Source organism: Diachasmimorpha longicaudata, chromosome 1 (assembly GCF_034640455.1).
Source record: "Diachasmimorpha longicaudata isolate KC_UGA_2023 chromosome 1, iyDiaLong2, whole genome shotgun sequence".
NCBI lineage: Eukaryota > Metazoa > Arthropoda > Insecta > Hymenoptera > Braconidae > Diachasmimorpha > Diachasmimorpha longicaudata.
In genome coordinates, this window is record NC_087225.1 from 1,109,220 (window position 1) to 1,133,017 (window position 23,798).

Below are 23,798 nucleotides of genomic sequence, written 5' to 3' on the forward strand. Positions count from 1 at the left end.
TGAGAAGATGATTGATTGCGTTTTGGGGTGTTTGGAATGAGTTGACGAGGAACAATAGAAAATGGGAAACAAAATTTTACGCAAATTTTTCGATAATTTATCTTAATTCAATAGGTTTACAGGAAAATTTTCACGAGTCTTTTTTTGTTAACAATTTGATGGATTATGGTAGACACGTGACAACATTTTTATCTGAACCTATTGCTTTCAGACATTTACAATATTTTATGAAACAAAATTTTACATCGAAGTAACAGATTTTACACCAAAATTAATTTGTAAAAATGTCTCTGGAATTAACAGCTGTCGAACAAAATGTGGGACGATAGAATCAATTCTCAGAGATAATATTTATTTTTGGATTATTCCTGACTCGGATTTTGGAATTCTTCATATAAATAAAAATTTTGGTGCAAAACTCATCTTTATATCTTTCCAAATTGCCGATCTCAATGGAATTGATGATGGTTAATTTTTCTTTTCAAGATTCCGTTTTTTGTTTCATTAATTTTGAAATTTATGTATTAATCATTGGGAATTGATTTAGGGTTTGAAACATAATGAAATCATTTCGCCTTAATCGTCACTTGAGTAGTGAAAATTCACTGCATCTTTGGCTAAAATACACGCTGAAACAAATTTACATTAATGAGTGCCTTTTCGTGAGAAAGCACTTTCTAATTATCACGTTCAACGAAACGTTAACACGGAAGTGGCATGGGCAGGTTCAATTTTATGTATATACATATATATTCTGTATATTCTATATAAATGCGCGTCTTCAGCTACCCCTCGAGTAGTTTTTTCCAACGAGGGTATTTTCATATCTGCCATTCACCGAATATTTTTTTCTTTGTCTCAGAAACTGAATTTTAGAAACTGAAAAATTATTCAATTTCATTTTTCGCTATATATTTATACTGCTATAATATTTTTCATTCATTTAATTATCTTTCATCAGTACTATTAATCAGTAACATTGTCGTTTTTTAAATTTATTTCACGTGATTTTTTAATCTTTTCATTTTGTTCCAAAAATATAAATTTAAGAATCAATGTACATTATTTTTTTTCTTTCGCAAATGTATTTTCATCGTTTTTGTGATTTATTTATTACGTGGCTCATTAATCTTCCTCCCCTCCCCCCCCTCTCTCTACAAGTTATTTTTCCATAAAAATTTGTTAAATACTTTTTGTTTCCTTACTCGACAAAGTCACCACCTACTGACTTTAATTATCAATTAATTGGTACTAGAGTTTATAATTCTTACACTTTATGATACACAGTTGTTATAATCGCATCGATAATTTAATCTCCCAATTAATTACTCTGCTGCGTTAATGGATAACTATTTATTGACTGCAACTATGAAATCGAGTGCACATTCGCATGATCATTCACATTTTTTATTTCATTCGTCAACTCTACCAGTCTACAGTGATTGTTGTGAAAAATTTTGCTGTCATTTTTTTTAATCCTTACAAATTATCAATGGTTAGTTATATACTGTTGGACGTTGCAGGGTATATCAGCATATTTGCCAATGAAATTAAAAACATACCAAATAAAATCAAAAACATGAAATTTCACTCAACGTTTGAGGGTCAGCCAATTCGTGAAAAAAAACACAAAAAATTTATATGAAATCATTGAATCATACGATAGAGTGCGAAAAAAGACCCGATAAATGCAACTCGCTTGCAAAATTAATACCGCTTCACAGGTGGTTGATTTTTCCACCTGTGGTACTTCATTATTTTCGTCAACGCATTCTACACACTCTCAGCCCCTTTCCCCTTTCTCCCCCTTCCACCCCCTTTAGTCGTATTCCCGGATAATTTTTATTTCCAATAAAATGCTATTTCATCAAACAAAAGTTTTTTCAGCTCACTGGATGCATTTAATTTGCAATTTATTACTGAAAAAAAATAATAATAAATGAGGAATCAGTCATGGAAGAATAATAAAAATGGCAATGAGCGTGAACATAAATTTGTTTTGTACAGTGGATGGTGAAGGGGGAAGGCGGGGGGTGAAAACTGGATAAAAAAATGTCTGAATGATCGTTACTGGTATGGACTATTTCGGCATGAGGATATAAAACACCAATTACGTAATATTACTGTTATTTTTTTTTCATCTGTTGAAAAGTGTATTTTTTAATGAATATTATACAATCAACCGGCCGAAAAAAAACACTCCTCATTCTCTATATACAAGTATCAATGCGATTAATATACATTATATCACCTAAACGATAGTAACAAATTGTATTTTACAATATTTTTATACACCAATTTCATTAAATTCCATTGTCCAACTTTTTCATGGAAATAAATTTTCTAAGAAAATGATATACATTAAGAGTGCGCCGTAAAAATAATATTCCAACATAAAATATTCGTGAATTGACTTAACAATTAATTAATCAATTAATTATGAAAACAATAAATTTCATAGGCACCAATAAATGAGAAAAATAAAATTGCTGAAGTGGTTTTTTACTATTTTTTTTTTGGTTCTCTCCAAAAATGAATGGATGATAACACCGATGGGATATACAGCAAGTACGACAGTTAGGATACGACGCCATATCTCGTTTGGAAGCGCGATGGCCGACCCCAAGAAAACCACCCTTAGAAGGCAACTATCAAACCCTCCCCCTTACCACCCCTCGCAGACTGCCTCAGCCCTCTTTCTCATTCTATTCAATTCTCTACTCCCCTCCTGCCATGCCCCCTCTCTCTCTCGTCTCGCCGAAAACAGCTCATCTCAGTGAGTAGAACTCACCCACCCATTCTCCATCCCCTTCTCCCCAATGGCTACTACATTTTTCCCTCAAACCTCGCGAGAATACCACCAGCCGTCAGTAGAAAACTTGCGATCCAAACCTCTCTGTGCTCTCTTTTTCCTTCAAATTCTTTCTCTATTCAAGGGATTCCCCCCCCCCTCTCACCCTTCCCCACCCCGTGGCCCAACCCTCTTCCTAACATCCCTCACATCTTTGACTCTGCAATTACCATACCATACCACCCTGCAGCCGTTAAATTCGCCGCAATCGATCTCCCAGTTTCGTACAGTTATTCCCTCCAGTTATACCACGGAGATTTCGGAAAGAAAGAGTTGGTTCAAGTTTTACGACCGACTTGATTGTGAACAATTTTTTATTGAAAAATTTTAAAAGCGTGAACGTGATGAACAAGGTTCGGTGAATTTTGCTTCGGCGTCGGTTGAGGGTTTAGAGTTTCATTCAGATTTTTTAATGAATTTGTCTGGTGAAAATTTCCGAGAGTTAAGCGAAGGTTATTTGTACTTAAATCAAGTTGCCACTACAATCCAAATCTCTCTCTTTACTTCAAATTCTTGTCTTCTGCGTAGCTTTGGATATTTCTTCACTCTGATTATTCTGAAGATACTTTGGTGATAAAGAATTGACTCAAGTTTTGAAATCGAACTGACTTTGGTGTGAACCGCTTTTCAGGGGAGGTTTTAAGACCGCCTGGGGTTGGATTTAGCCTCGATTGAGTCTTTGTCGTTGATTGGACGTCAGCTGAGGGTTTGAAGTTTGACTGAAGTTTTTCGTGGTTGATTCAAAAGTTAGGAAGGTTATTTCAGTCTAAGTCAAGTTGGGTGATATTTTATTTAGAATTAAATGACAAGATAACTCAAGTCCAGACGTTCTTTGATTCAACTCACATTTAATTTCTTTGTGTGACATGAAATCATGTTCGAAGTCCTAGGATGAATCAATGTTCAATTAAATTAACAGATACTCTTTGAATGTACCATCTTATTTGTTATAATTACGCGGAATATGAAAATGTCCATAAATTTATATTAACTCCCGATTAATAAATCTCCCGTTATTATTTTTTATTTTTCAATGTAAATAAAAGTATTAAATTACTCGAAAGAACATGATTTAATTCAAGGTATGATACTTTGACTCGAAGCACTAGACTCACATCCAAGAAAATCTCAATTAAAATTTTGTCCAAATCAACAGTTGAATGCAGTTCTGACACTTAATAAAACCGAATATTATCGGCTTAAACTGCCTTTGTATTAAAAAAATAACCCATTCCACCCCCAATGATTCATCCTCATACTTTAATCCTCCAACTTCATAAAAACTTGAGTCAAACCCCCTCCCCCCTCACCGCAACTCTTCGTGAAACCCCGCTAAAATTTGCTGAATTAAAAAAGTAAAAAAGAGAGACTGGACAAGCCCAAGGAACAGTACTACTGATTGAGTTTTGCTTTACTTATGGTCCATCGGGTTTGACCTTTTCCTACAGAACCCTGCATGACCCGGGTGGTCTCCAAATTCTCCTAGACCCCGTCTATACAACATATTTAATTTTTCTCATCGGAAAATCCTACGTTCTCTCTATCCTCATTAATTTCTCATTTTGGTTCACTCACTGGCATCGGAATTGGTGACTGGTGTTGCTGGTGTACTCGCGTGATGTCCACTCTGTGGAATTGATGTTGATGAAGATGGCATGGACTGTGGTAGACCGAGTGAAGCAAGAAGCGGTCGTGATACCGCATTAGGGGTTGATGGTCCTGGAGGCGGGCTCTCCTGTCCTACGAGTAGGCTCGCGGGCGGGAACCCGAATAGCTGGGATCACTGAAGCCGTGGCCAATAGTTGCCGGCTAAATCCGGTGTCTGTGATGGTATCTGCACTGGCACCGACACACCCGCTGATATAACTCCTGCAAAACCCATAGGGAAAACAACAAAAACAAAATATTACTACTGTTTACCTCAAAAATAACAATCAAAATGGGAAAAAAACCGAACAATATCCAAGAATTTTTTGAGCTTAGAACACACACAGAGAAATTTTCTAGAAAAATTCTATTACAGGTCCTGGAAAATATTATAATTTATGTAGTGTTGACGTAAAATTTCAGTGATTTATAAAATAATCGATAAAAAGAGAAATGATTGATTCAATCAATTTCACGCGTCGCGTTAATCCCGCTCTGCGTTGGATTATAAATGCTCCCTTATGTCGCAGAATCCCTTCAAGTTTCTGCTAAGGAGATTTTACAATGAAGCGCAACACAGGATTACCCCGACACGTGCAATTGTCTAAATCAAGTATTCCACTGTGTTGATAAAGGAGATTCTACAATAAATGTAATAAACACAGACACAATGCAATATTTGCACTTGTCAAAATAATTGGAGAGCCCTACGATAATTGGTTCGAAGAATTGAGAGAGCGACTGAGAGAAAAATTTAGTAAGACGCAACAATTATTTTTTAACTCAACCACTCGGTCTTGTTCAATAGAGCCAATGGAATAATTCATTGATATGACGGAATATGTCGGCACGTTTAGGGGACTGTGTGATTAAACCATATGCTTCAATCGTTGATTCTGAGGGCTCCAAACATGAACCTTCGATCAAATGAGGGTTCAAATGTATGGTATATTGGTTCGTATTCCCTGAATAGTTCATTCGAATTTTAATAGTTATTTGAATGGATCGCTTTTTCGTTGATGTGAAAATTTCTTATAGACAATATCAATAGAATCACATGTAATGATATATTTTTAATGAAATATTTCAGTATCACACTCAACGTGAAAATGAAGACATCAAACGTTGAAACAATAGAATTCTATTTTTTCACACGAAATATAATAATAAGATAGATTTTTTAAAATCTATAATATTTTGGTCTCAGTGTTTCCATCGGTGGGGTAAACATTTAAATTTTAATCTTCACAACAATCGTGAACGAGCATTTCTCTTCTCACTCTTTCTCAATTATCTCAATTTCTCTATTTTCTCAATTATAAATTGGCGGAAATAGGAAGAAAGTAAATGAATGAAGATGAAAAGGTATAATAGGGTGGTCACGTGTTTCATCAACTGAATAAGACAACAAGAACCACATAAAAAAACTAAGTCACCGTCGTGAAACACGTTCTACGTAGTTTGCAGTAGTAACCGCCCCAGGAAAAAAATGCCATTACTATTTCAGACGAAATTACATTTTCATTACGATAATTTTAATGGAACAAAAGCGTAAATGTACCTTTTGTTTTATTTCTTTTATTACTGACAAATTAAGAACATATGGGGATACACGAAGAATAAAAATTATTTTCGAAGAATAATTCATTATTGAGGAAGGATTTATTTTTCCAAAATTGTATTTCTGGGGTCTAATGACTCCCAAGAAGGACTAATTCCAGACAATTGCGAAATGGATTTGGTTCTGAAAAGCCACGAAAAATCGTTGGTTATGCAAAATGATAAAATCCAAAAATCCCACGATTACAACTTCCCACACAGAAGCAAAAAGCCCACAAAATTCCACTCGTTCGCCCAGGGAAGCAAAAACACCACAAAATTCAGCCACTCATTCGCTCACGGGCGCGGCTATACCTCATACTGAATCCATTATCAGCACCCCCTCCCTCTCCCCCCGTACATTATGCCGTCTGTTTACCCCAGAATCAAAGGATCAAGATCAAAGAATCAAACTCAAGAAAAAAACATTCTGTGTGTAAAAACCTTAAAAAATCAATGGGCCCTCTCCCTCGAGAGCTTTAAAAAACCCCTTTACCTCTTTCTAGAAGTGCCTTCGCAATACATCCCTTGTAATAACACCCCCTTTTCCCTCCTCTGTGAGCATTTAACGAGCGAGTGAAAGTTTTGTCGCGTCGCTACGCCCCGGCGTAAAGCGATTATGATGGATAACGTTTGTGTGCGTTATACACGGAGGGAATGGAGTGTACAAGGAGAGCTGAGGTACAAAAAAAAAAACGGTAAAAAGGTGGATGAAAAAAAAAAAATACACACAAGAGGGTTTGCACATGCAGTGTAGGAGTCACCGCAAGAGGGTTTACTCCAACGTACAAATTCTTGTGATGAAAAAAAATGGAAAAAAAGTAAGAGAGGAGTATGAAAATGCTCCGAGTGACATGATGGGACATACGAGGCTATCACATGAAGGGGTGGGGTGGGGTGCATGAGAAAGTCAGTGCGGGAATACGTAAATAGGGCTAGCCCTGGTGTTCCCGGTTCTGAGGGGGTGGCAAGGGGGTCTGTCCATCGCTATCATACGATATAAAGATATATACGACTTTTTACCACCACCATAGCACCAGCCGTTCACTCCATTCCAGCCGGTACACTATGCCTCCCTATTTCCACCCCTCCTCCCTCCCATCGGCCCCCGTTTATCCCTCCCTCTTGCCCCCTTTTGGGTTCGCACGTTATTGAGCGCTCGCCCAGCCGAGGCGAGACCCAACCCATCCACATCCTCCGTTATTTTCCTCCCCCCTTTTTTGTCTTTCTCCCTCTATTTCTCTCTTCACCCCCAGTCACATAGGCTTTTTCGTTGAATGAGAGGGGAAAAGGGTGGAGGGTAGTTTCCGAGGAAAATGGAAAATTCAAGGGGAAAAGAGGATGATAGAGACACAAAGAGAAAAACCACACCAAATACGTTTCAACCAACGGGGGTGGGAGTGGTGAAGGGGGTAGGTGCACCCCTTTTATTCTTCGATTCAGCCCACGGCGATTCTATGCGAGATTTGTTTTAAAATCCTTTTACAATTCCAGTCGTTTGCGTGTACCGCACCCCCAGTAGCTACGAAACCCTATGTAGATTGCGTGCAAAGAGGCAGTTGTCTCACTCAGTTCTGTTCATTGCTGGTTGGCCATTGGACAGAATTCCATGGGGTAATCCCCGATATTCGTTGCCTCTATTTTACATTTTACCTATGTGATTCTATTGGTGGATACAGGTAAGTGAAAATGAGAGAGAGTTGCTTTGTTAGAAATAAAAGGGGAAAACTAGGAGGAGCTTTTTGGATTTATTCTGGGGGATGAAAAAATTATTGAAATATCTGAAAGGAGTTGAGAGAATACTGAGGAGTTTTTAGAAAAGTTCAGGGGATTTGGGAGAATTGGGAAAATTTTCAGGGCCAGAAGTGGAAATTTTACCGTGAATTTGACGTAATTTGTACCGGGGATGAAGGGTAGGTGGATAGAGGCGTCGGGCCCATTTTTTAACCGTGGATATATGGTAAATTTTGGAGGTGGATATCATGCAGCACATTGGGCCCCTTTTTACCGCAGATATACGTGAAATTCTAGCAGTGCAATCTGTAACTTTTAATCACATTCGTTCTGGGAGGAAGTCGGAGTGTGTGTGTGACGATTCGAAGGTTTAGAAAAGGAAATTGAAGCGAGAAAATGAAAGTTGCGAACCCTCTAACAGCCACGAAAATCAAACAAGAGTTTCTATGTGATCAAAAATTGTCTCACTTCGTTATCAGAAACTCATTCTTACTTAAAACTGCATAAAAAACCATGATTTTAATTAATAATTTTATGCTTAGCTCAGAGAAAAATCTTGATAGTTATTAATGAATATCCACAGTTGAACTTGAAGGAACTTTTAATTGGATTTGATTCGCCTTTTCATTTTTATTCGCTTTACATTCAGACCCCTGGGCCCAACTGATCAGAAACTGGCGCATTTACCTTATATCCGTGGCAAAAAACGGCCTAGTGAACTGCCTGATATCCGCGCCAGCAATGACTTTTAATAAACTGCCACTTGTTCCTTTTTTTCTGGCACCAGTACAAGAATTTTTCTAATAAATTTTCCTCCTTGTAAAGCTATTCGCAGTGGAAATTGGTGAATTTCATACGCTAAAAATGTTATAGCGCCATAACATCTCTTTTTCAATATTTGGATTAATTTCGGTGTTACCGAAGAGCCAAATAGTTTCTCTCAACTTCGGTTACACGATAATTGAAATCTGAATAAAATGACTGCAATTTGGCACCGCCCTGATACACCGGAAGGCATTTGAAGACAAATTGCAAAGTGAATTTCGTTATTCCCCAGTTTATAAGGATTTTTCAAAGTTAAATAAATGATAATGGAACAGAAAGAAAATTATTCACATCCGGCGCATTAGTGTTTTCATACGTTCTCTCATATTCTGGATGGTAGACTTATATACCACTGGGGAATGAGAAGTTCTCCATGTTGGATGTAAGCCCTCGTCCAAAGCTCACGTGGGACTTTCTCCCCGGGTAGTGGAATGTAGTTGATTTTATAATGACCCACCTGTTTTACATTCGACAAATCCCGCCACTGTAGTTTGACGGGACAGAGAATTCCATCAAAGAGGTTTATCGTGTTGTGGAATGAATGCATAGGTGTAAATGGAGAGTGGGAAATGATGATTTTCGAGTCATGAATGAGGAGATTAGCTGTTTCTGTCTCGTAATAATCCATTCGAAAGTTACAAAATTATACGCGAATGAATGGCTTTATTTTCGTCATTTTGGTGAGAATGAGAGCATGTAATGGCAGTTTAGGGGAAAAAGTTGAGGGGATTCATTGAGACGATTTTTTTAACGGAGTTCAACCAATCAGAATTGGTTTAAAGGTTCTCAACGTACATGAAATAAAAAATACTTAAATCAAAATTATTTTATACGTGATTTTGATATTCAATTGTAAAATCGATAACCAATTAATTTTCACATCATTTTCTTATCTCCTACGGGTAGATCAAGTACCACAGAAACGTTTATCATTAATATGTAAAGGGGAGGATTTTCAGTGACGCTTTCAGGCGCCATAATTTCATAAATTCAGTAAACTTTTAGTCTTTTTTGTTTGTTCACTCTTTGTCGACTCATTTGACATTTGGGATCTTCAACATAACTCTGCTTCGTTTATTTCTAACTATTCTATAACAAACTAGTGCGAACTATTTCACCAAATTCACTAATCCAACAAACAAAGTTATGAGTAACGATATTATTATGGAATGGCGGCACTCAAAATATCGCTTGGCGCGCCGTATTTGAATTTCCCACTTCAAATACATCGACCAATGGGAAAAAGTCTTACGCATGAAGTTAGCAAATGTCTTACGTCCTTGACTTATTCTATGTACTTGTGATTTGTTAAATAGTAGTAGTACATTATGGCAACTTACCAGTGGCCGTGGAGGTAGTTGGCTGATAAGGCGTTGCCCCTGGTCCAGTGGGTTGTCCTCCCGGTGTACTCGGAGTACCACCATGAGACGTGGGTATGCCCCGATGAGGTTGTGAATGTGCTGCTGTCGTGTGAGCGTGTGAGTACGACTGCGTTAGACTATGAAGTGGTTCGTGAAATACATAGGCTGGATATCCTTCAGCCCGTTGCTGAAGACAACTGCTCCCCATTGATCCGCCCAGACTACTCGTCATCGAACTGCAATGATCATCAAAATGGCGTCTGAATGGAATCACAATGTCCAGAATCACATGCTTGCAAGCAGTTTCTCATTTCTCATGATGCGATGAAAATATTAACTCACCTGTAAGTGTCCGGCATTGTTGCTATTGGCTGTGGTATAGATGAGTACATAGCATTGAAGCCAGCATTCAACGGTATCCTAGGTGTCGCTGGTGTTGCTGCAGGTGGCGCTGAGCCATTACCACCCCCACCACCACCACCACCAACCACTTGATCCACAGCGGCGCGTCGTTGATTTCGCAACTTTTCCTCTCGTCGCCACTTAGCCCGACGATTACTGAACCAAACCTACAAAATCAGAAGCACTCCAGTGAGCCAAATGTCAAACTCAACCAACAACTCACATTCCATACACTCACGATTCACACCCTCAACTTTTTCAACAACCTTGCACTCAGAATTATCGAGGAATGAGGAAACCGGAATCAACTTTTTCCCCCAAAACTTTACCATCAAGTAGTAACATCCAATTTCGGTCAGACCGGAGTGAAACCCTATAAATATCATATTTCAAGATCGTTCAAGGTGTCCCCGAGTTTTCCAACTAAGGTCCATCTTAAAAAACATGTAAAAAAAATCCTCACCTCTCACCCCTACCACCATCGACTATTTTTCCATCCCCCAGATAATCGTCGTTCACCCCAGTAAGACCCCGACGAGATGCAGAAGAATTTTTCCGGTATAAAACGTGTGGTGGTGAATCGTCAAGTAGTTATACACAGGGAGGTATAAAAGCGCCAACGGCCAATCAGAGGGCAACCTCCCCGGGGACGTAGCGTTGCCATGGTACCGTCCAAACCCTCTTAGGCTTTTGTACCTCTCCTCTTCACCCCAATTCATCCCCTTTCACTCAGCCGTCCATCCCCCATAGTTTTCATATACTACCTATCTTGTCTCATGTTTTCCCTCCGTTTCTCTCCGACAGGACCAGAACAACCCCTCCAACCCCTTCAATCCCAGTCCACCATTTGCTTAATAAATACCATTCCCTAGATCACCGGATGTACACCAATAACTATACACAACTATCGTCACGATTGGGTGTGAACTATCGAGGTCGGTATTCATCAGCTTTCCAGACATGTGACAAAACCAAAATTCAACTCTTGTTCATCGTGGCTTGCTCTCCTCTTTCATCCCCCTCTTGGGCATTCCTTGTGCTTCACATCGTGTCTGTACCCTAGTCCATTCAACCCTCTCACTTCCACTCTCACACTGGTTCCTCCCGGTTTCCTGCACTTAGCAAGATCAATACCAGCCAACGAGGCTTGAAAACATGCGTCAACATGGTCTTGCACTGTTTGTACGTCCACATAACGCTTTCCAACCCCTTTCCCTACCTCCTCACTGCTTTTCCACAACTACCCCCCTTGCCATCCCCTCTCCCACTGGCTCTTCCTATCCTCTTTCCCTCCCTTCTCCCAACCCTATTCGGTCTGCTCTCGTTCTTGGTCTAACCGGCGTGAACAAGAAGGGGTTTGCGAGGGGGGGGGAGGAAGGGAGCGAGGGAGGTAGAGAGACTACCGTCCAGGGAGAGAGTGAAACGTTATTGGTTCAAACAATGTACAACAAGGCTGGGCACATATTAGCTTTGGTATATACTCTGCCCTTGTGAAAATTTATCCATTTGGCCTTATGGATTAATTGATATCATTATAATAATGTGTAATGCGTATGGGGATGGTTTGTTTGATTTATCTTGAATTTGACTGATCGTTTTTTTGGGGAGAGGGTGAAGGAATGGGAATGGGTATGACCTTGGAATAAAGATGGAGAATGGAGAACGGGGGCGGAGCGTGTGAGTGGTTTTAAGGGAAGAATGGAAAGGAGATCAGATCGGAAATATCGGAGGTAAAGTTGACGGTTTGGGAGGTCTTAGGATGACGATGTGGCGAGAGGGGGCTGATGTTGTTGAGTGAGGAAGGGTTTAGGGGGTGATTAAAAGGGGGAATTAGCGGGAGTTTGGAGAGGAAAAATAATTGGAAAATACGAGATTGGGAGAAAAATTTAGGAGATTTTTGAGCACTTAAAATTACGATTTCCAAAATGGAAATCATATTTTATGAAAATGTGGATTACGATTTCGAAAACGTGAATTACGAATTTCAAAACTTTAGTTGTAATTTCTCAAACGTAAGTTACGACTTATGAAATCCCCTAAAATTAACTAATTGATTTATAAGAGTTTATAACGATTACCGGAAGTAACTAAAAAACTTCAGATCAAATTTGTAGTGAAGTGGCCAAACTAGCGAAGTTGTCTCCTTCAATCGTATTCTTTGATGAATATTTTATGTCAGGAATTGGAAAAAAAAACAACAGAATTTCCATAATAACATTTTTTGTACGAACAAATGTCGCTCTCGCGGGTTCTGAAGCTCTACCTGACCAACAGGCAATCACTGTTGCCGAAGTCTTCGTTGAGGACGTCCTCTCTCGTTCGAGTTCACTAGAAATACATTCCGACGTGTACACTCCCTGCATACGTCCAATCCTCTAAGAATCAGCTCGATGTGATCCATCGTGAAGTTTAAAATAAACTTCAGACGAAGAGCGATCGAATGAAATCGAAATATGACACTGAATCTCAATGATCCCAATGATCTTTTTTTAAACCAATAATAAATTTGGTTTTATAATTCTCCTAAACGTCAATAAAAATAAAATGAAAGATGTTGTTTATCGTATTATAAAATTCCACTTCTGGCGCCAATTCAAGATCTCGTGAGTTTTAAACAGAAGTTTCTTTTTGAAAACAACATGACAAGATCAGAGACTCGGAATGAACGAAGAATTGCGAGATGCTCACTTCAGAGGCGAAGTTTAAAATATGAAGGAAAGAATAGATAAAGAGACTGCTATTGGAGAAATTCAAGATTCATTAATGAGTTCAACAAAAGTCTCCACGAAAATGCTTCCATTGCTTCTATATATTCAGGAATTAAACAAAAAGCTGAGCTGGGAACAACTTCACAGTCCTCGTTTCACAATTCCAATGCGGAGAGCATTGGCAGCTCTGAATTTTATCAACGCCAGAGGGAGACAAATCATAAATTTCAAGTTAAGAGAACTGATGCCTGTATTGTTCATCTGAACAGAATTATCGATAAAAACGTCATTTGGCCAGTATTCTTTACCCATTGACTCGGATATTCTGACTCTTAGCAAACCTTATTGTTCGCCTAGAGCCAATACCGCCCATCTTCGCGGTTTGATAATTTACCATACGTAATTTTTATTCAACTAGGGGAGGGGGGCACAGACCTCCCTCTCGATCTACCAATTAATTGAACGTAATATAATACCGTACGTTTTCTTTTCAATACCGGGTTGGATTAGTTTTTTTTTCATTGAATTAATAGCCCAATCATCAGATTCCACCCCAACCAACTCCCTACACATCGCGAGTATCCAACTCCTTTTCCTTGACCTCTAGCTTTAAGTTTTATCTATCTTTAAGTTTAAGTTAAATATTTCGGTTTCGTTGACGTGATTTTTCCCTTCGATTAGGTTTTTCGGTTTGTTGTTTCCGTCGAGAAAAAAAACAATTGGCGTCCTTTTGCGAATATTTTTCATCCCCACAAAAATTTACCGCGTTACAGTGATAACGTGGACAGGAGGAGGGGGCGCTCGCTTCGCTCCCCCACCCTTCTACGCGACTATATGGGAAGGGGGGCATGGCCCCCGTTCCTTGCTCGCTTCGCTCACCCGCCACCTCCTCTACATTGCTAGATGGCGAGGGGGGAGGGGGGGTTAGCCCGCCCCCCGCTCCCTTACTGCATGGTTATGCGGGAAATTTGCTGCAAACTTTCGTTATTCTAACTCTATTAATTAAGCTATGCACGCATGTGTATTCTTCACTAGAATGATTTTACGCCCACATTCCATTGATCCTTCTAAAAATTCAATCTGCATGGCGATGCTCACTTTAAGCGGTGCCACAGACTCGCAGTCGGTAACTACCGCACACTGACGAGGAGAACGCACCCTCGGATTCTCGCGGCGAGACTGATGCGAGATTTACAATCGTGATTAAATGTCTGACCCTATAATCTGCAATCGTAATGATAAAAGTCTCTTTTTCCTTTCTCGTCCAAGCGACGTGATAAGAGAGAAAGGGAGAAAGGCCGGAAATGGGGGAAATTATGAGGGGAGAAATGCAATTATGTAAAAAATAGTGTCGTTAATACACGGAGAGAATAGTTGCAGATAAATTACGGTGTCCGGCACTAGGATTGAGATGCAAAATACTTGAATACTGGAATGTGTTTTATTCGCACATAAAAATTCCTTCGTAGAAATCCTTCAAAAATTCCTATCCAGATCAGTTTATTTTATTGTGACTTCCTTCATTTTTTACTGTGCCGGACAGCAATTTTTCAGTATCATGGGACCTGTTGCATTAACCATTTAGCGGCCATCTTCTCGTCACGCATTAGACTTTGAATTTTGACGAAGTCGATATAGAAGTTTTCCTAAACCGATGGAGACGATTTTCTAGGCGGCGCCGTAATTTTTCTCATGCCTGCAGTGTGCGCCGATATTATACTGCAGCACAGTAATTTTTATCGGAACTGCATTATAGTAATTCACCGATTTTTCTCTCCGTGCAATAAAAAATATCAATAACGTATATTTTGAGTATCACATATGTTGTTAGTACTTCAAAGTATCATTTCCGTTAACTAATAATCTAACTGTCGAAATAATTATTGATTTTTTAGAAACATTTAAAATTTACAAATTTAAAATTTATATAAAAAATCCACCATCGCTTTTAATTACATTCCCAGTACATCGAAATTCCAAGGAAGCTATTGCTTAAATTTATAAATTATGTAATGAATTTCATTTTTAATGGGACCTGACAATTCCAATTACATTGAACACACCAGAATTCCACTAATTTTTCAGTAACAAAATACATTAAAATTCCATGTAAATTCGCGACTAACAGAAATTCGACGATATTTTACTTGAAAGGTTATTTTCCACCCCCGATCGTTCGGAAAGCCCCTCTCAGTGACGTAGTTTCAATTAAAAGTCATCGAAATCATACGGTGGTAACTGAATTCTCACCAATTCCCTCCCTCAAAAAATAACCTTGTAATGAGCATGTTCATTCATCACTCCATTACTGAATTGATTGTTAAGTTCTCATTACTCTCTTTCAAGTATTTGACTTTTTCAACCTTGAGGTAGTCCTCGTCTACAGGAGAATTAATGAGCAAAGGAATGAGGATGAGGCGCACAAGAAAAGCTTTGAAGGCACGCTGTTTTCACACACTCACGGCACATTCACACTCACCTGGATACGTGCCTCAGGCAATCCAATCTTCTCGGCGAGACGCTCCCGTGCAAACACGTCCGGATAATGTGTCCTCTCGAATTCTAAAAAAAAAGGTAAGAAAGAAATATATAGACAGACTGCAACAAGTGGTGACTCATTAGGGGTGAATTTTTTACGTATCCAATGAGAGTTACTTTGAAAATTCGCTGATTGATGGACATTTTGGGGAGGGGATATTTATATCTGAAGCTTATCGAGGTTTTTGGTAATTTTCGGATGCGCATGAGGAGCTTCTTAGCTTTATTGGTTGATTTTTTAAAGTAGCTCTGACCTATTGGAGTATTCAGGTGTTTCGTATAATTATTTACAGAAAAAATAATTGTTAGAAAAACGAATCGACGTAGAAGGCTCCTGAGAATCTCCCCTCGGCTTAGATAAACATAAATAATTATTTTATAGGAAGAAAGAACACACTGGGAAAAAACTATAATTTTGCCAATCATATTTGTATCGACCTTTTAGCAAATTTCGATATTACCGAAAATTCCACAGGCTTTTTATAAAAATCGATCACATTTGGAATCGTAATTTTTTCCGCAGTGTAATTATTGTTTATGTTTTTCCAAGAAAACGGAAAGAATCCGGACTTAACACAGTGGAATTTATGGGAAAATCAACACTTCTGTTGTGATCTGAGATTGAAATCTGAATTTTTGATAATGAGACTCAAGACATTGAAATCAAGAAATTTTCTGATTTGATCATTCAGTTGGGAAACAAATTCTATAATTTATTTATGAGAAGGAAATGTTGAAAAATAATATCAAAACTGTCCAAAATTTAGTATATGTAATTCTACCTGCATATAATTTTTAAAAGTATCTTGCTCATGAAGTTAATGAGAAAATTTGGCAACTGACAATATTTAAGAGTGATCGGTAAAATATTGACCTGCGGGTAGAGCTACTTTAACTCAACTCTACCGTCAAATACACGGACAGAAATTTCTAAAAAAATTCTGGTACTAGTAGGGGAAAAAGAGTCAAAGTGCCGACGAGGAAAAAATTGCGCTGCTGTCGGTGCAAATTTTCTCGGTCTAAACGCGATTTTTTTTGTGAAATGCTGTGAAACTTTTTCCGAAATCGCTGGAAATTTGGCTTCCACCGCATTACATTTTTTTACAAAGGCGCGATTGTAATTTTTTCATTACTCATGTTAGGATCTTTTATAGAAGGTTTTTCTCCACGAATGCTAGCCCCTTTCACAAAGAAGGAATTTCTAGAAAAAATGAAATACGAGTACTACAAATATCCCTATCTATATAGGCAAACAAGTACAATATTCCTGTCTATTTTTTATAATGAAACCGAGAAAAATGGGATTATCACTTCACAAAAAAATATTCATAAAGATACGCTCAGGATTTTTGAAGGCACAACAATTGCTAAAATCGTCCATTTATGGGTGATAGAAAACGATTGACTTGCACCATAAAACTTGAAAAAAAATGGCGCGGAAAAGTGTTCATCAAGAGCGCAACGTGATGGCGTCCCGACCGAGGTGTGAATTGTATTTTACAACACGCCCGAGGGTGGAAAGTCAACACTAGAGTGAAAACCATGACTTTTCGTCCGAGGGAGTGACTCTCCATTCAAGGACAGAAAAGTGCTTACTTTCCTCTCACTCATCAACGACCAAACTACAAACTCTCCCTCCCGGTGTCTTGAAATATACTATTCTTTTATCACTAACATCAATATTCGGGAGAAATAATTTTTTGTCCGCGTAAATAAAAATCAGAAAGACAAAGTTTCAATTATGAGGTTTTTGTGCCTACAAATTACCATGTGCCATCACGAAGGGTGCAATCGACCGTAGACAGTAGAGGGATTTTTCGGACGGAGTTGGGCTGAATTTATTCAAAAGATTTACCTTTTTCCAGGGCGTCTATCTGTTCATTGGAGAATGATGTGCGATTGCGCTGGAGTTTGCGCTTCAGCCTGAGTCGTACTTGGGAATCCTCATCCCCTGATGAATTGTGTTCAGAATTACCGTCCGAAGTTGTCTCTTGCTGATGGGACAATAGAGATCCAGCATCTGTTAACAAAAAAAAAACGAGTAACTACTCAGTAAAAAGCCCTTTTGTTGAATGTAATTTAATTTTGGGGGTTTCCGGGCTGTCAATGGCTTTTTGCTACAGTGCGGCGAGCATTAAAATGATGAACCATTAAAAAAATTAGAATGTTTACATTCTCGTTGATTGTATATTTCATTCCCTAATAAATAAATTGTTGAAATAATTCGGGGTGAAATGGAAATTTTGTTACGTAGAACGAACAGTCCTTTCGTGGGCCTTCAAATACTGATTTTTCGGACGGCGGTTTTTAAAAAAATATTCTATTTTCAATTTTGTATCTTCAATTATAAAAACATTAGATTCATCTCTTCCATTCACCCCTTTATCTCCCACAGGACAATACATCCCCCTAAAAATAAAAAAATATTACGATTCCATAAAATCACCTTCGAATTCACGAAACCCAAAATAAGGCATTCGAGCTATCAAGAAATTATTGAATAGTGTGCGTTCACATATACAGCACAACGCCGTCAACCACCCCCAGCGAGGGCCAGCGATTATCTTCCGCCTCTGCGCACCGAACCCTCGGGTTTGCTCTCTCTTCCACCCCGTCTACATCTCTCCCATCCGGCAACCCCAGTCATTCCTTCATCTCTCCCTTGTCCGCTCCGGCATTCTATCCAGCCGTCAGCTGTTCACCTTCTCGCTTGCTCACCCTCTAACCGGACGACGGCACCCCTCACCGCCCGGTAAGCCACCCCCCCCTCCGCTGGGCTCATCTCCCGCCGTTTCAAAATCCTCCTCACGAAATACCAGCACCCTCCTCAGGGATTCGACACCAACACACAAACGCAACGATCACGTCTTTAAATTAGTGTGCGAATTTGCTAGTGGTGATGATGTTCAACCAATCCAACGCCCTCCCACCCCCCGAGTCCTGTGCTGAGGGACTGCCCATCGTATGGTGTAACTACTGAAACTAGTCGGATCATAGGACCTCCCGATTGCAATTCATCCGATTGCACTCGATTCCGTTCCGGCGCGCTTTCCTCTAGTGCGTCAACTCCTCTCTGTATACGACGCGTCAACATGTTGTACTCTTTGATGATGAAAATGTGACAGTGATTGGTAGTATTTGATTGGAATTTCGTTCTACGATGCCGACTGCACGGTACTGGGTGTTATAATTATGGTTGAAAATTTTGAAATGAGCTTTGAATTTTAATTAATCGCCTTAGATGAATGAATATATGAGGAATAAGAGTGACACACATTCGAGATGTCGACAATTTCGATGTTTGTGCTTTTACTTCCGAATGAAAGTCTGATATTTACCCGATTTTTCAATTCTCTAATTTCAATTGCAAATTGTCAAGAATGTTATAAAAGACGATAAGACTCTGTTTATTGTAACACGCTTATGTGTATGTGCAAAAAAATTTCCAATTTTAAAGATTAATTTTCTGAAAATTACAATTTTCTCAAAAAAAAAAAAAAATCTGGTGAAATTTGCAGTTAAAAATTTGAATCTTGAATTTATAATTGCTATTGTTAAGTAAGGATTTCAATGTTTTTTTTTTCAAAATATTCTTCTCAGCGGGTCCTACCTATATCAATCGAAATATTCACATTTTCTCACCAAAAAATGCGAGATATCGCTGTTTTTAGGTTCCATCATTATAAACGTTGTGAGCATCATAAATTACAAAAAAAAAGAGATGGCTAATTGAAATTTTGTCCACATGTAGTTCTTATAACATAAAAGCCTACTATTTTGGATGAGCGCAATCGACCAGGCGGTTCCACAGATATTACACCTTCTCCGTGAATATACTTCCTTGAATACCTCATTCACCACTCAACAGACTTCAATTTTTAAAAATACATTTCAAACTGATGAAGTGAAGCGAAAACTCGCCTTTTCACCAACCAAAAATGACCTCCAAATCATGAAGCACTCTGTGTAACGCACTTCCAATCGAGTGCCGACGTTCCAAGATTTTTTTTTCACCCCCGAAGAACATTCCATAAAGAGCCACCTCCCCCGCCCCCAAATTGTCAAATCCCATCAAGCATGAAGTGATTCTGTAGGCGCGCGCACAGTTAATCTGCCTATTGAACGTTTTTGGAATAAGGCAAAAGCAAGAGGAAGGTTCTCCTCTCTCCCATCCGCATCTGGAATCGTCATCTGCGGGCCAATCTGCGCCCGCAATCTGAGCCGCTTGGACGATTTCGGTGATCCTATTATAGTAAACGCCAGCAACATTGGGGTAGAGATGAAGAAAACGTGGGAAGAGAAGGAGTGGATATATTCAGGTACACTCGAAATTCAACTTCATACTGGGGCTTAACTCTCAGTGATACACCGTTGCGTCGGTTACAAAAAAAAAATATGAAGACTCCATTGTTACGAGGCGAGAAAATCCGAGTGGGAGTGAAGAAGGCTTAAGTTCAACAAAAGTCTCGGCAATGTAACAGACAAAAGTGAACGAATGAAATGAAAAAACAGAATAAAATCTGGATCGATAGATTTTTCGAAAATTATGGTGAAAAAAAAATGTTCAAATGTATTTTCATGGCCCTTTTCCTATACGATAGATGTAATTCAGGGAATAAGGAGTAGAAGGAAATAAGTTGATCAAATAAACCGGCCAATTGTTGGGCTGAGGTCGGCGCGGGGTCGGCCGACCATTGGAGTGTAACGTCGTGCCGTGGAACGGCGATATTCGCCCAATATCCGGCCTGATAATCACCAAAACATTGTCTACTCCATTCAATCAATGAAACAAAATTAATAAAATTAGTTAAATGACGAGTAATTGGAGAATGTTCAACTCGTTAGTAATAATTAATCACAGTTTATCGTCCATGCACCTAGTAATATAGTAATGGACGATGCATATAAGACAGATCATTGAAGGTCGATTACGCAAAAATAAATGTATCGTCGCTAATTAAGTCCTTTCTTAAAACTACGGATATAAATTACACCATTCTATTTCCCCTTTTCATATCGTTATCAGCTTGTGTGTCGATCTAATCATTGCCATAGTAAGTGAGGGACATATATATGTATAATATATTTGTTTCCTATCAAATTTGTTTAAAAATTACCAAAAATTTTCATATAAAAACATTTCAAAAAACAAAAAAATATGCAAATAATAACAAACAAAATCGATATGCTCTTCTTCTACAATTATATTTTACCGACTACCAATGTTCCACCATGATAGAGCCTTTAATCGGGCCCCCTATGATCGGTTAGTCCATTTGGGCCCGATAACAGTCAATCGATTTGGGCTCAAAGATCGTCCCGCCAATTTAGGCCCATCATCGACCAGCCGATTTAGACTTCGATGACCAGTCAGCTGATTCGGGCCCAATGATTTATCAGCTCATTTAGGCCCAATAATCGGTCGTGTTGTAGACGCCACCCCCTACCCCCTACACGGATATCTCCGAATGTAAGCTCGATCATGAACTTTTCAAATTTCTACCACTGCAGCAGCCAAAATTATTTCTGAACTCATTGCAATACCACTCCATTAATTGGGCTGACCAATAATCTCATAATTGTAAGAATAACTTACCAGAGCGTTTGAGAAGCGCATCATCACGAGCGTGAAGTTGTCCACCAGGTAAAAGTGACTGTCCTGATCCAGGCCCCGCTGTTGTTGGCATTCCAGTAGCGAGGGGATGATGAGAGGGTGTAGCTGAATACCACGCTGGTGGCCATCCAGTTGCTTGCCCATTAAACATTCTCAACTTATCATAGACACTCTCAGCACCCTGATGTACCTGAACAGCAGCTGCCTGTTGCTCCTTCTGAGAAGCCAAATTTCTAAGCACCCTGTTGATCGAGGACACCTGCAATAGGATGAAATAAAAAAAAAACACGTTAACTTTATCGATATAAGAATCAATCCAGAGGATGGAACTTTCCTGCTGCATTATGATTCCTTTGAATCGTGTGATTTAATCCTCAGATAATTTTTAGGTTTGAGGAACGGAAAAATGAAGTTTTTCTCTTTATGGTTTCAAGATGGGACAATGGTAGTCATCGAGTAGTTGGAGTGAAAAGGTTTGGTTTTTTTTTTCATCTTGAAATGCAAGGAGGGCGAGGAAATGCCCAGGAGGGATGAAAGGACACCGCCATCCAATTATTACCTAAAACGCTTTCCTTGTGATTTTTTTGTTGATAGTTGTACCTTCGCTTATTATCCAGAAGCCGCCGTCTCTGTGGGCATCTGTCGGCTGAGATTCAGCTGAGAGCGAGTAAATTCGAAAATTTATGACGAACCAATGCCTGTCTTTGAGGTACTCGAGGGATAAACAGTTCCATCATGCAGGTCATTACGTAGTCGAGGGTTTGGATTGATTATTGGACTGGTGACAGTATGCGAGAACGAAGCCAGGTAGGAATTAAGAATTGGGCCAAGCCTGGACCAGGCGTTATATATCAGGTTTAGGATATGCTGGGAGTGAAACGTTGGACCAAGCATGGGAAGTTCAGCTTGATCCAAGGGTGAGGCCCACCAGTAAAAAGCAGACCTGATCTCAGCTAATCTAAACCAAAGTCTAGTGTCCACCAGCCGTTGGAACCAAATAGACTGGAAATCATCTTTTATTTATTTTCCATTTATAACATTGTTATAAAAATCTGCTATCAAACACTTGAACATAATGGATAAAAAACTTCGTATCGCATACATTAAATCGTGCGGTTAATGTCTATGTAATTAATCAACCATCAACATAACATCAATTTTTGATTTTTATCAATTGTTATAAATAAATTTTCCCTCATTTTATGACTCCATTGGCATGACCATTGGCTAAAGCCACAGCGACTCTAGAAACTAGGCTCATCACTGGGCTTTGGGGTGACCTATCATCACAACATTGGTCCTACATTGGCATCACCATCGATTGGCAGTTCACAGTCAACCAAGCTTCGCCCTGTTGTCAATTATTTTCAATCTCAACAACATATATTTTGAATCTACAATCTTTCCCTTACTTCTTTCACTATTTTCCTCTCCATCTCTTCCCTTGCGAATTCCACTTAAAATATCACCGAATTATTTAAACCCCTTTCGAATGCACTAACCCCCCCCCCCTCCCCCCAACAAATCTATTCCAAAAAACCCTCTAAATAAGTCATCACATCTGTGTCTGATAGCTACACAAGCGGGGATAACGCAATCCCTTCAAACTGAGACCGTCTCCGAATTGGTGGCAAGTGATTTGGAACGAATAATGAACATAAAAAAAAACCTTCCCCTCCCCCTGCCCCCCCACACACACACACATTCAACTCCGCGAAATATCCCCAAGGGCTGTTGTATACAGTGTGCGGTATAATTTCTTGGAGCTTAAACCACGAATGTTGTACGCGCATTTCGCCCTCAGTTATATCCCATCCAGTTACAGGGCGCACACAACCATTACACGGCCGACCAGACACGAATAATTGTCCAACACGCTTAACTGATTCCATACAACGTGCCCTGATTTCTCTGCCCCTTGGTTGTTAACCATCACCCCAATAAATGAAAGTACAACTTTTAGTTGTAATAATGTCTCTGGCACACAGTGAATCTGCCATTGATGACGGAGGAGGGATTTTCTTGGGCGGTGAAGAAGAAAAAAAAAAATCTCATTGATTGATCAGAAACCATTCATTCTCAAGTCCCCGTGAATCCGGCGGATAATGACGCGTACGCGTGCCACTCTCAACTTGGCACTGGTGGGGATGAGGAGGGATGAAAGGAAATATAGACAGTTGGACAGGGCGTAAATCCTCAGTGGTCCACGTCCGGTGCCTTCACCAGAGTGGCAGTGACTTGTACTACTTGTAACGAACTACAATATTTTTTTCGGAAAGTTGTTTTGGGGGAGAATACGAGAATTCCGAAGAACAGGAGACTGTAATGGAACGATTACCCCTCACCCCATCCTTCTATGAACTGACCCTAAGGGATTGGGTTGACGAGACTTTGATTGGGGTCGAGTGGACGAATCCGATAGGTAAGTGCGTTTGGTTTGGCTTATATTGGAAATAGTGGAGGACGGAAAATATCGGCGATGTTTTTGGAGGAGGGAGATTATTTTTTGGGGGGCTAAC

At 39.3% G+C, this 23,798-nt stretch overlaps 1 protein-coding gene across 4 annotated transcripts in view; it reads right to left on the bottom strand.

Moving 5' to 3' along the window:
* Positions 1-1,800: 1,800 nt before the first annotated feature.
* LOC135167291 (paired box protein Pax-6) overlaps positions 1,801-23,798 on the bottom strand; it is a 45,726-nt gene continuing 23,728 nt past the window's right edge. For 3 of the 4 annotated variants that reach the window (XM_064130346.1, XM_064130338.1, XM_064130356.1), the window contains exons 5-10: positions 21,262-21,538; positions 17,521-17,685; positions 15,607-15,689; positions 10,360-10,586; positions 9,997-10,253; positions 1,801-4,720 (exon numbers count right to left, since the gene is read on the bottom strand). In XM_064130346.1, the coding sequence (XP_063986416.1) occupies positions 4,632-4,720; positions 9,997-10,253; positions 10,360-10,586; positions 15,607-15,689; positions 17,521-17,685; positions 21,262-21,538 (1,098 nt within the window). In that variant the 3' untranslated portion in view covers positions 1,801-4,631. The remainder of the gene's footprint in view (positions 4,721-9,996; positions 10,254-10,359; positions 10,587-15,606; positions 15,690-17,520; positions 17,686-21,261; positions 21,539-23,798) is intronic. The other variant, XM_064130366.1, reaches the window with a different exon arrangement.